General features: G+C 38.0%; 1 protein-coding gene across 4 annotated transcripts; it reads right to left on the reverse strand.

Moving 5' to 3' along the window:
* Positions 1-926: 926 nt before the first annotated feature.
* Positions 927-11,081, reverse strand: LOC149012784 (uncharacterized). Of its 4 annotated transcripts, none has more exons than XM_089157885.1 (21): positions 10,900-11,081; positions 10,751-10,799; positions 10,482-10,648; positions 10,154-10,273; positions 9,492-9,623; positions 9,277-9,417; positions 7,905-8,036; positions 7,674-7,787; positions 7,378-7,452; positions 6,676-6,759; positions 6,466-6,582; positions 6,258-6,353; positions 6,066-6,158; positions 5,592-5,651; positions 5,408-5,499; positions 5,196-5,310; positions 4,094-4,188; positions 3,914-4,007; positions 3,743-3,834; positions 2,045-2,352; positions 927-1,174 (listed from the first exon to the last, which is right to left on the reverse strand). In XM_089157885.1, exons 1-21 carry the CDS (start codon positions 10,921-10,923, stop codon positions 1,149-1,151), a joined length of 2,226 nt encoding a protein of 741 aa, XP_089014011.1. In that variant the 5' UTR covers positions 10,924-11,081; the 3' UTR covers positions 927-1,148. The 4 variants fall into 4 exon arrangements, with proteins under 4 accessions (XP_089014011.1, XP_089014012.1, XP_089014010.1 ...); XM_089157886.1 differs by having other exon boundaries at positions 6,258-6,350; positions 9,492-9,626; XM_089157884.1 differs by having other exon boundaries at positions 928-1,174; positions 3,914-4,004; positions 9,492-9,626.
* Between the last annotated feature and the right edge of the window lie 2,178 nt (positions 11,082-13,259).

The raw sequence follows: 13,259 nt of genomic DNA on the forward strand, positions 1-13,259 counted from the left end.
ATCTGCTAGTGCAGCTAGTTGGAGCTCCTGCATGTTGTTCCAGATAGCAAAAGGCCAAAGGATGGGGATTCCTATTCTTCTCACCCTTACCCAGTTACTCCCTCTGACTTTAGTGTTTCTGTGGTCGCATGTAACATTACGAATTTAGGGTTAGATTACAAATCAAACCAAGCCAGAAAGAGCTGAAAAAACAATAAGAAATGAGACAGAAAACTACACCAAATCCAAAGATGGGTACTAGACGGCGTTTGGCTTCAGCGGTGAAGATCAACTCTGGTTGTAGATATTCAGCCGACCATCTATTTTGTGTATTTATTATTTTTTTTCTCTTCTTGCACCACACCGACTGAAATCCAAAAAGAAAACAGTCAAACACACAAAGACGTCAACCACCACTTTAAATCCTTATGGTGGACTTGAACCGTACCTTTTTCTTTTAAAACCTTGCCCATATTTCAGGGACATTAACTCCACTCAAGAAATAAGAGAGAATGTTTCAAGCAGCCGGTACATGCTTTTATCGATTCAGTTTGAATCAAAATGTTCATGTATATTAAACAATCCCAAGGCCTCCATTACATATCGGCATGCATACCTACTCAAACAGCATTCTCTTAACTAATCATCCATTAAGAAATTGATAAATCACAGTGTGTCCTGTATCTGAGTGTTCTTACCTTGTCGGCATTTCAGCTCATCTATGTATAGTCGACCCTGTCACACACATGACAATTCTACAGATTCTCTTTTCAATTATAATAATAAGAAAATAACTATAGACGCACCTCTTAACAACCTTCCACACCTTTCCTAGTGTTTTCTAAAACAATCATTTTGTAAAAAACAACCCCAACAAAAAAGGTGAGGGGTTGGTGTCCGCTATCTGGGGAAGAAAAGAGAGGGAGGAGGCCGGTTCTGCACCGAGTGCACATTAAATATTGTAATACTACTTCCTGCATTAGAATGCTACCTCACTCAAAAATTTTACTGGTTAAAAATATCCAGTTCAGATAAACGTTTACAAATCACGGCTCCAATAAGTTAAAAAAAAAAAAAAAAAAAAACAGCAACATATTTAAATCTAACTACATACGGGAAAAGGCCAGAGTAAAAAAGAGGTAACACACTTCAAAACCCTCCGTATACTCCTAATCATCAAATGTTGTTTTCTTCCCTGCACATAGAAATCACAAAATGCAAACGGATTAGGCATATAAGTAACACCTCAGGGCGGCATAAGCTAATAAAGTGAGTCGAGAGAGAAATCAGAACACAATCAACCCTTTTTCATTTTCTATAGATTACTATATATCCTACCATTTGTCACCATTTAGACCATTAACAACAAAATACAATCCAAATTCATCCCAAGAAGATAATCAGTCGTTTCAGCAAGAATTTTGAACCCTTCCACCACTCCCCAAATCTTGGTCTCAGTCTGCCTGTCCCACCCACCTTTTCTCCTCCTGTTATATACTACTCTAATTCTGTCTACCAAACCCCAGATTAGCCTTCTGTCTAATCAAAAACCTTTGTACTCTGTACACTTTCGAGCTGTTCCTGAACCAAGTTCTTCCCCATCCATTTCTGGTCTCACACCTTTGGCCATTCAGATCTGAATTTATTTACTACCCATCACATCTGTTAACCAGATGCAATTCTCTACACTAGTTTTTCCTATTCTATTTCCCTCTCTCAACCTCATTTATCATAACCTTAGAGCAAGCTAATAAAGAGGATGCAGATGCCAGTTAGAATGAGTCATTCAAAGTGTATTAGGACATGGACAACTAAAACCCCAAGAGATGATGGGGAAATAATAATAATAATGCAGCTGTTTTTCTAAATAACAAAATAAACAACCAGTGAAAGCCGAAATCCATTCTTAGAAACACATCCCATACAATGACACAAGGTGATTAGGGGTGGCATTCAAGGGTGAACTTAATCACAATAGCATAAAAAGATATTCCCTACCAATGGTTAAGACCCAAGAGGATCCAAGACATTTTAAAATCTTAAGATGAAATTAAAAATGCCTAACCTGTTCCAGCTGCCGCCAAATTTGGTTTGTTGCCAAATCCCCTGCCACGACCTCCAAATCGACCCCCGCTATCTCTACCACCACCTCGACCACCACCACGACCTCCAAATCGACCCCCGCTATCTCTACCACCACTTCTTCCACCACCACTCCTACCGAAACCACCTCTTCCACTGCCACCACCATCGCGACTGTCAGTCCTTGGCCTGGCTTCTTCCACCATCAAGGAATAACCTTCAACCTCAGCACCATTTAATTCCAAAGCTTTGGAGAAACCATCCTCACTTGGGAAGTCAATATACGCATACCTGCAAATTCAAGTTTAATGTGAGCTATAGAAAAAACCGAAGATAGCATTTTGTATGCAAGAAATGACACCAAATAGAAAAGCAACACCATAAATGCTAGCTACCAACTTAAATAATTGATTTTGTATTAAGCCCAGAGGACTATAATTTGGCCATACTATTGCAACCAATCCCAAAAGCCCGTAACCAAGTGACGTCAAAACTTTTTGACGTAAAAAAATGCAATCAAAACAGGCATTCATTAAGTTGTTGGTTACAGATATCAGAATAGGTATATCAGGCTACACTTGGTGGTTTCCTGCTTCAATCAACTCTTCTACTAATCATAATTTCTTCATTATTGGGCACTCTTCACTAGGATGATTTCCTAAAAGCCTAAAGATGATAAATTTCAGACATCAAGAGATGTGATGGAACTGAAATTCAGGAGCAAACTAATTACAAAATAAAATAGTAGAGAGTATCCATAAAGAAAACAAACGAAGATGATGCGGGATTTCAAAACCCTGTAATCAAATTGAAATTTCAACAAAGCATGAGGTAATCAAAGGAGCGAAGCTAACTTAAACCAAACCAAATTGAACCAACAGCTCAATCAATCCCAAGACTATAAACTACTAGTACGCGAACATAGTAAGAAATAGTTTCGGCCCATTATCAGTTAAACCCACAGAATAAAGGCTCAACGCCTAAAAGACCCAATCTAGCCTCCACCTAAGGAGAACAAGCATGTTGCAATCATGTATCTATGCATCAGAGCTTTGTTGCTTTCACCCCAAGTAACATGAAGATTGAAACAACTAATTTTAAGAATAAAGCCTAACCAGGCTGATAAATAAAGCAGATTCCCTCGACAATGAAAAGTGGGTCACATAATCCATTTTTGGCCCATCAGCAAGGTAACGGCCGTTTTTGGACAGTCACGAGGTTATCTAAAATAGTGATTTCTTTGCCCCCAGAAAAGAATTTGGCATAAGTGTCGTGTTGTAAGTTTGGGGATGATATCGATCCAATCTGCCTGACCTGATCCAGCAAAGCGATCTATTCCCAACACAAATATCACAAATTTTGCAATGCATACATAAACTAATTCCTTCTAAAAGCATCTTCATATGGGGTCTTGGGCTACCCCCCTCTCTCTCTCACACACACACACACAAAATAGTGGAGATAATATACTGTTGATGTGAACAGTAAGTAATGTAACCAATCTATTTCCTAATATTTTCTCCCACATTAGGTGAAAAAATGTGCCTATCCATTAAAGAACAACTCCCGCTCTGAGTCACCTAGAAAATTCACAAGTCCAAAAACACAAGCAGAAAGGGAAATAGTAACTGAAATTGAGCAACTGTCTGGGGAGGGCAAATAGAAAGGAAAACATACATACCCCTTAGGAGCGCCAGAATCATAATCTTTAGGAACAGACATCCTTGTGATTTCTCCACAAGGCCCAAAATGCTCTTCCAGTGTGCTCCGGATCTGCGAATTTAGCAAAATAATAAAGGAGAGCAACTAAAACAATAAACTTAGATGGAGATAATGTGCTGCATAAATTTACCTGATCAACTCCACTGGATGAATCAAAACCCCTTATAAATACAGTCCGGCCCTGACCCTTACCTTCTTTCTGGTATGAGTTGTTTTCCCTGCTGCTAACATACGACGAGGTCAGGTAAAATTGGGATCTAACAGTTTTAACTAGTAAAGAGACAGTGGGCACATGAGGAAAAAGTACTACCTGGCAAATGGAGTTGGGGTGTAGGAGCCCCTCTCATTCGCTGGGTCAAGTTTTACAGGTCGACCCAACAAATCTTGACCATTCAGTTCAAGAGCCTATCAAGCCAAATAATATGAAAAACAAAATAACACAGACTAGTTAATTAATTATTTTCAGATAACTGCATTAAACAGACTGTTACACATAAAAACACTCGCAAATACTAGAAGATACCAGACATTTATCAGGGTTCAGATGTCGTAAGCTGTAAGCAATTGACAAAGTGATTGATAGTTGTCAAGAATAATACATTTTAGAATTTCCAAAATGCCAGCATGTTTATCACAATCACTCTCTCAACAGGCCCAAATACTACTCAAACAATTCAGGGCAAAGGAGCACAATACCGACAAAAAACCAAAATTCATTACCTATTGTGAACAAATGTCTTCTCTAGCTTAAACAAAAATATTTAGTGAATGTTCAGTTCATGGGGGGCTGCAACTTCAATAATTAACAAAATTAGAGCCATCTAAATGAAATGTTCTCATAATAGTCAACTAATCAATCGTGCTCAAAATAGACAACGAAGCCTTAGATGTCTGACCACAGATATGCTCTTTTAGGGCAAGGGACCACAGGCTACAGCAGCCTAGCAGTTTGGACTCCACAAAATTGTTTAAAGCACAAACAGAAAAATGCATAACAATGCCAAAAGGCAAAAACTTTTCTTAATAGGTTGAACCTGAGAATTCCAGGAGAGCATGGGCTTCAGGAGCACCACAGCTCAGCCACTGCACTAAACAATTGTTAAACAAACTTACCGTTGCAGCAGAAGGCACGAACTTAAGATATCATTAATTTACTAATAGAAATGGGTGAGATACAGTAACATGCCTAGCACTCCCACAACACAGAAAATTGAGAACAGCACCAAACTAATAGAGCAAGATTTGGGACCTACCTCAACCTATAAGAACATGTTTATTATATTTATGTCTATGCATTTAAATGCTTGGAAAGGAATTGGGAACCTGAAACTAAGAATAATTCCTGAATTTTATCAGCAATAACATGATCAACTTCTGCTTTCCTGGGTAAAGGGAGTAAGAGGAACACTGACCTTCTTTGCTGCTTCTTCAGTGGCAAATTCAACATGTCCATATCCCCTAAATTGCCCATCTCTCATTGCAAAACGGATATCAACAACTTCCCCAGCATCTTTGAAGAACTCCTCCCTTAAATAAAATTTTTATAAAAAATGTCAATACACAAAAACAGAGAGATACAGACACCACAACATCCTATTCAAAAAAAAAAAAAACACACACTTACACGTCAGGTTTATCAATACTATATGACAAGTTCCCTGCAAAGAGTGTTTTTGACCCAGTTGTTTCAACTTTTGGGGCAATTGGAGTTTTGGGCTGCAAAAATTTCAGGTAGAGCGTTACTTCAGATTACATTCAATATCATCAAAAAGGCTTACAAAAAGTAATCAAGAAAATTATATGTATACCATTTTCTTCTCCTGGGGCGTTACAGCATCTATCATTATTTCATCGGTGTTTTGCTTGACCTAAATAACATCCATTGGTCAAAAGGCTAAACAATAATGCATGAGGCAGTACAACTGTACAAGTCAATCAAAGAGGCTCAACAAAGACCCAAATCAACAAAACCTAATTTTTTTTACCAATATGAGCTAGTAAAACTTTCACATTTAAGGTTGTTGGAGATTCTAGGGAAGGTCTTGGGTTCTGCAGCATAGCACTAGCTCTTTAGCCTCTTTTCATTATTTTTCTAACCCAGTTCAAAATGCATGGCATAGGAGTTCTGGTTTGAGTTTTAAAATTAAAAGCTATGCTGCTCAGTTTTTGGTGAGAACCCAGTGTATAGGTTCACCATTTCTATCACTTCCTGTTAGGAAGAAAAAAAATCTGATATGAAATTTCTACATCAAGTGCACAATTATTGTACAAGCACTGCTTACATTATTCTTCGGCGTCTTGACAGGTTGTTCCTTCTCACTTTCCTCCTCAGATGATTCTTCCGAACTACTGCTTTCCTTAGATGCTTTGGATGGCTGGTTCAATGGGGTTGCATCATCAATATAAATCACACTAATGCATTCACAGATTTAAAATATCATTTTGGTAGAACATTATTTAACAAGCTCCCTCACCTTCTTTGGGGTTTTGGCAGGTTCTTCCTCCTCACTTTCTTCCTCAGATGAATCATCCTCAGAACTGCTGCTTTCCTTTAGTTGCCTGGTGGGCTGCTGGAATGACCAGAAAGGCAATAATAGAATAAGTTTTGAAAAGCACACTAGGAATGATGTATCTTTAATTTAATATAGTATCTCATATGGCTAGACTATCATGTTCTCTAACCTTTTTTACCACTTGTGCCTTTGAAGGCTCATCATCGGAACTTTCCTCAGAGCTCTCATCGCTGCTGCTTGCTTTCTTTGAAGTTTTTGCACTGGGCTTCATCGCATTCCCTGTTGGCTGCATAACAGAGCATAGATACATAATCACGCAGGGATTAGAGCAACTAAATGTAGAAAAAATAAATCGAGATTGGAATATCCGGAAACATACGGGAACTTTAACTTTTTTCTTTTGAGGTTCTTCATCACTCTCTTCTGAACTCTCATCCTCACTTTCATCTTCCTTGGAGGCAGCCTTTTTTCCCAATTTGTGGTTTGGCACATGCAACATTGGAGATTCCATTATAGCATCAAAGTAGCATGAAAAATGATTTAAACAATTTCATCATAACATCAAAGTTGCACCTAGATGATTGAAACTTGACCAACAAAGTTATATAAAACAGAAAAGCTGACAATTCTTATATGGAACATGTTTCCATATGTAGGTTGATTGAGGGAAACATGTTTAAGATTAGGAAAACCTACTCTCAATCTCACTTTGTATGTTGATTGACGGGAACATGTTTTTATTTTCCTTATCGAGTGCAGGACAGCATATTTATATTTTCCTTATCAAGTGCAGGACAGCATATTTATATTTTCCTTATCAAGTGCAGGACAGCAGTACCATTTTACAATGATAACAACGATCATAGTAGCATTGCATATATTAGACATTGCTTTCATGACATTCAACCACAAATTAACATGCTATTTCTTCCCTAGAAATGAGCACTAGGTAACGGCAAGCTAGATACCAGAAGACGACAAGATTACCCACACAGTAACACAAATGGAAGGAAGCTTATTTAAATTTATTCAAAAACCAAGCTGAATTTGTCAAGTTCAAGAAGCTAGGCATGAAGTTTACCTTTTTGGATGCCTTGCTATCAGCAGTCACCACTTGTCTCTTTGCAGGAACAGCTACCTTGGCAGGAGGTGCCTCCTACACCAAAATTTACCAAACCGATTCAGACCTTATAGACAGCAACATATAGACCACAAAGAGGAAAGGGAAGCAAAACATCCAACATAGACACTATTTCAGATCTTAACACAAACAGGTATATGCTGCCATTTGCACCAGGATTGGCAGATACAACCACTGTCACCCCATGGAGTAGAAGAAATTAACATAACTGTGAAGTAATTCCAGAGAGAAAATACCTCATCATCAGAATCGCTCTCCGAGGAACTGCTACTAGCATCAGCCTTCTTCTTAGAGGCTGAGACAGGCACTCCCTTTTTCTTTGTTTGCTGTGTGATCTTGGCTTTAGTTTTCTGTTTGTGAAGAAGAAAATTAAAATAAAATTTAAAAAAACTAATGCAGTGTTAAAGAAAGAGTACAGAATTAAACAATGACTCATCCCAAAAAGGATCTTTAAAATGAAGACAGACCTTATCGTCCTCAGAATCACTCTCTGAAGAACTATCACTTGATTCAGCTTTCTTCTTGGGAGTAACTGCAGGGGTACTCTTTGGGGCAGCAGTTGGCAATTTACCGGCTTGCTTTGCAACCTTGGGAGCTTCCTGTACTCGGTAAAATATAAGAGTCCAAATCAGCAAAGATACAATACATGCTTCAGCACCACAGCAATAAGTGTAGAATAGAACCACCAAAAGCAAAACCCCAGGGCCAGGACTTACACGGCTGTATATTAGTCAGTCATCAGGTTTTGTGTGGCAGTAAATAGGCATATAGGTAATGGTCAGAGCATGTATCCATAGTTGCAACAAACCTCACATATATATATATATATAGAGAGAGAGAGAGAGAGAAGTTACTTTGGTGTAACAAATATGTAAACATATATAAGAAAAATCAAGTTTGTAAAACTGATGCTAGACCTAAACTTAATCTCTCAATGACAAAGTACATGTCAAATGTCAAGGCTTTCAACATCTATAAACCAATTCAAAAGACTGCCTAAACAATCCAACAGGCTTATTGCCTATCCATGCCTAGGCTAGTACACTTGCACTAATGTTGACTAAAGGTGTTTCAAGAGTAGGATATAAACTAATGTTGACCAAAGGTGTATCAAGAGTAGGATATAAGCTAATGTTGACCAACGGTGTATCAAGAGCAGGATATAAGCTAATGTTGACTAAAGGTGTATCCAGAGCAGGATATAAGCAATGTCTAACATTCCAATGCATTATGAAGCTTGAACTGTAACACCAGCTTCTACATACTATGATAATGGTACCAATACATAAAGCAGGCTCGAAGCATTATTAATGGCAGATGCTGGCAATTTCATGGAAAATCAAAGAGTTGTCATTTTCTGTTACCACTATCCACTAATCAAAGAATAAAAGAGGAGAGTTGTTACAATGAAATTTTATCAGCTCTATAGAATGTGGTTATTTTAACTGCAACACATTGTTTAAACCATCCTTTTGAAAATCTGATCTATAACTTAGTTCCTCATTCTTTCCTGGACCAACAGTGAAGCCACTACTAGAAGAAGCTGCAAGCAATATATTCATTTCAGAACAATTTTAGCGTACTTCTGTGCATATCCAACCAATGCCAAAGATGGCACCCTTGAGAAAAGGACCGTGCAAAAGCCTTTGGCCATTAGGTCTGGGGAAGATCATAAAATCTGCAGCCTTACTTGATTTTGCAGAGAGACTGTTTGCAGGTACTAGAATCCATGACCTCTTGGTCACAATGTAGCACCCCATACCATTACACCAATTCCCGACCATCACTAAGTTCAATAAAGTATAACAGTGATTCAGAGGGGGGAAAACAGAAACTCACATCATCATCATCTGAGCTGCTGCTCTCTGTATCAGAACTGTCACTTGATTCCTTTTTCTTCTTCAACCCGGCTGCAGGACCATTCTTAGCCACAGCAGCAGGCGGTTTCTTGGTTTGAGTTGAAAGCTTAGCCAGTTTCTTCTGCAATTGCAAACCAGAAGAAGCATAAGAGATTACATCATTCTCATAAAACATACTCAATTAGAGACACTCACATCATCCTCATCTGAGCTGCTATCTGAATCAGAACTGTCACTTGATTCATCTTTCTTTTTCAATCCAGCTGCAGGACCATTTTTGGCCACTGCAATAGTCGGTTTTTTCATTGGGGGAGCAACCTTAGCCTTCTTCTACATGTGCAAACCATAAGTGAACTTATGAGATTCAAATCATTAAAACAAAGTATATTCAATCAGAAACACACATCATCATCCTCACTTGAGCTGGCTATATGAAATAGAGCAGCAAGTTTAAACCCTATTTTTCTAGGGGACTATTACATGGCCATTCTTAACCTTAGCAGCTGGCACTTTTTTTGCCTTTGATACAGTAACCTACGATCATTAAGCTTTAATGTAATCATTACATAATACAAGCTTTCTTAAGAGTTATAATATAATAATGAGACCTACACAGAAAATCAAATGCACGAAATAAATCATTTAACAGTGTTTTAGGACATCGGGACTAATGGTAACCGTTCAAAATATTAAGAACCATAACCAGGTGTGAAACTATGACATAATAATAAATTCCAAAAAAAATTCAAAAGCACGAAAGAAAATATTTAACAGTGTTTATGCAGATGATAGCTACTTCAAATATTACAAGATCCAATCTTCAGCGGGAAAATAAAAACAACCAGCGAAATACTCACGTTATCCTCGTCAGAGCTGCTATCGGAATCGGAACTAGATTCCGGTTTCTTTTTAGGAGCTGCCGCAGGGGCCTTCTTGGGGGCAGGAGCTGGCAACTTTTTCGCCTTCACATTGGGTTTCTGAGATTACATAGTTGAAATAAGTAATTATAATGCAAGAAAATAACCAAAAACCTACCCCTTTATGCCACAGCACAATAGTAAATTAACCCCAAAAAAAATAAAAGAGAGCCAGCAAATTAACTACAATGGCTATAACAAAGAGAACGTAGAAACAGAGGCGAATATAACAAATCTCAGACAAGGGGGGGGGGGAAATTGTACGAACCTCGTCTTCGGATTCAGATGAAGAATCATCATCAGAGCTGCTTGTCTCTTGCTTCTTCTTCTTTGTTTTAGCTTCACTCTTATGTTTCTTAAGAAGCTCTTCCTGAGCTATCTTCTGCCTCTTGGCACTCACTTGCTTTTCCAAGTCTTCCTCAGCATCCCTCTTACCTGATAGCGCAAACGAAAGAAGAAGAAAAAAACCAAAGCATCAATACAACAACATTAGAAGGTTCGAAAAACAAAAGTCGCTATGATATAAAAATTCCATACCCTTCTTAGTTGATTTCGCAGGTGAAGAAACGGGGACAACTGTAGCAACCTGCGAGTAACCATTGCGACCGCAATCAGCAATCAGCAATGAGCAATCGACAAACCATACTTACAAACAATCAAGAAGAAGAGACAGAAGAAAGCAAAACCTGTTTAGCGGATTTCTTCCCCATTCTGAGCTATACTAGCAGTGAAACTTCAGTCGGTTCGAGAGAGACTGAAGCAGTTGTCTCAGGCTTTAGGGTTTTAGGGAATAATAAGAGAGACGAGAGATAAAAACTGTGTCCCTCTTGTTTTTATATACCGCGAGATGGTATGTTTTAGGGTTCGACAAGGAATGGGTTTCAGGTCTTCACAAAATATCCTATTTAAAACACGTTATAACGGGTTGGGTTGGGTTCTCTAATGGTTCGGTTCTGTTTGTGATTTGGTCCATTCAGATTGGGCTAACAGACCACTGATGGGTTGGACCAAAGTTCAGTCCAAATCGATAGTTTTTCAACCCTCGAGCCATTTCCCATCCCAATTAGCCTGAGACTGGTCCGGTTTGGTTCACTTTCAATGGTTTGGTCCCAGAATTGATAGACAATCGGCCGTTAAACACTAAACCAAGTGCTTGAATAGGAAAACATGGTCGAGGGTCTTAGGCACGGGTTCGACTTCAATGCTGCACAGCATTGTGCTACGAAAGGTCGAGATCTTTCTCAAAAATGTGAAAACACACTTTTTGAAACTAGACGACCTCGACCATTCTATTTCCCTTAAGGCACACCAATTGGCCAAGGGCAAGGCCAGTGAAGATGGGCAAGAGTATGATTGATCTAGCCATAGCTTTGGGCCATTGGTCGAAGTTTGGGTGCATTGGTGTAATATCAAATATATGCACTTGTGAGCCAATCAATTAGTTTTTTTTTGCCATTTTTTTGGCAATTTATAAACTTATTGAAACAAAAATACCAGGTCTTTTCACTTACAATTATGCCCTTACTTTTTAGTATATGCGACAGATTTACATTTACAACTACTCGATGGATTTTCTTTCTCCACGAAAATCTATTGAGTTTATGAGGTTTCAATTTTTTGTACCTTTGGAGGATTCAATAAGTACCCATGCTAGGAGAAATTGTGTTGCCTAGGCATGATAACAAAATTTATCATTACAATAACTACAATAGGGTCAGGTTGAGCCGGGGTTTCAAAACATTGTCCTTGACTCTAAACATTAGTTGATGTTTTTGTGATCGATCCAATAATGTTTAAAAAACCCAACAACAACAAAAAATATGTGAATTGTCATAATAAACATTATAGAGCAAATTGCATATACAACCCTGATTACCAAAAGAAAAATAAAAAATTACATATACACCCCTTAAGTGAAGTTTGTATTCGTTCATCTTCTCTTATTCTTTAACGAAAATAGTGATGTCTATATCTCCTCTTTCCTAATTGTATTCATTCATCAAACTCCTCACAACTTGTTGTCTTAAAGGAGCCTAGCTATTAAGAAAGTTGTTTGTATTGCTGCCTCTATATATACACTCGAGTAATATTTCATGATGAGAGAGTAGCACGAAAGAAGAAAGGGCGATTTTGAAATATCATAATAAAGATGCCGAGATATAGTCCATGGCCTGTATTCTTCAAGCGAGAATGGAACCTCAACTGGCCTTTCTCAATCGATTTCGCCATCATTGGCACTATCATAACCAAATTTTCTTTTCATCTCACTAAGGAAGTGTTGAGAACTCCCCTTTTGTTCAAAGGCACAATAAGTTGTTTTAGTTTGGCATCGGTGTAAGCTTGATATAACTCGACATAACCCCCACCTCCCTTCATTTTCCTCCATTTTTGCAAACAAATATACAATAATCAATAACTACCATGCAATACATGTTCGCGTGAAAGCCTCCAATCACATTGCGTACCGTATCATATCATATTATACTGAATAAATTTGGTATCATATTGTTGTGAGAGGCCCATGTCATTGGATCAAGCTCATCTATGACTTCTTGCTAGTCTCAACTCTCTTCAATCTTTCTACCAAAAAAAAAAACAAAAAAACTCTCTTCAATCTCATGCAATTAGAGGTAGCAATCACCTCAGTCAGGTGTCCAAACATGGCAAGCATTCATTTTATCCTTGCCATGTGTGAGATTGAAGTGATTCGAGGGAAATTCAGTCCCATAAGGAATTAGTATCTTAAATAATATCAGTATTGAAAAGAATGACAACAAATAAAACATACAAGAAGCAATCTCAATGTGAAAAGTTTGTGATCCGAAAGATTAAATAGTGGCTGCTTGCTCATGTCCCCTTTTGACAAGTAAGCATTCTTTTTTTTTTTTTTTAATACAATATACATCAGAAAACTAAGATAACTATTACATATTCACCTCTTCTCATGGTTCATCCTTTTCTAAACTTAACTTCTTGTATTAAAAATATGGATATCAGTAAATTTAAGACCCCACACTTCAGTTATGGTTCACCGATTTAGCCCATA

The sequence above is a fragment of the Hakea prostrata genome, chromosome 6 (genome assembly GCF_041222555.1).
Source record: "Hakea prostrata isolate BN-2017 chromosome 6, UWA_Hpros_2, whole genome shotgun sequence".
NCBI classification, from domain to species: Eukaryota; Viridiplantae; Streptophyta; class Magnoliopsida; order Proteales; family Proteaceae; genus Hakea; species Hakea prostrata.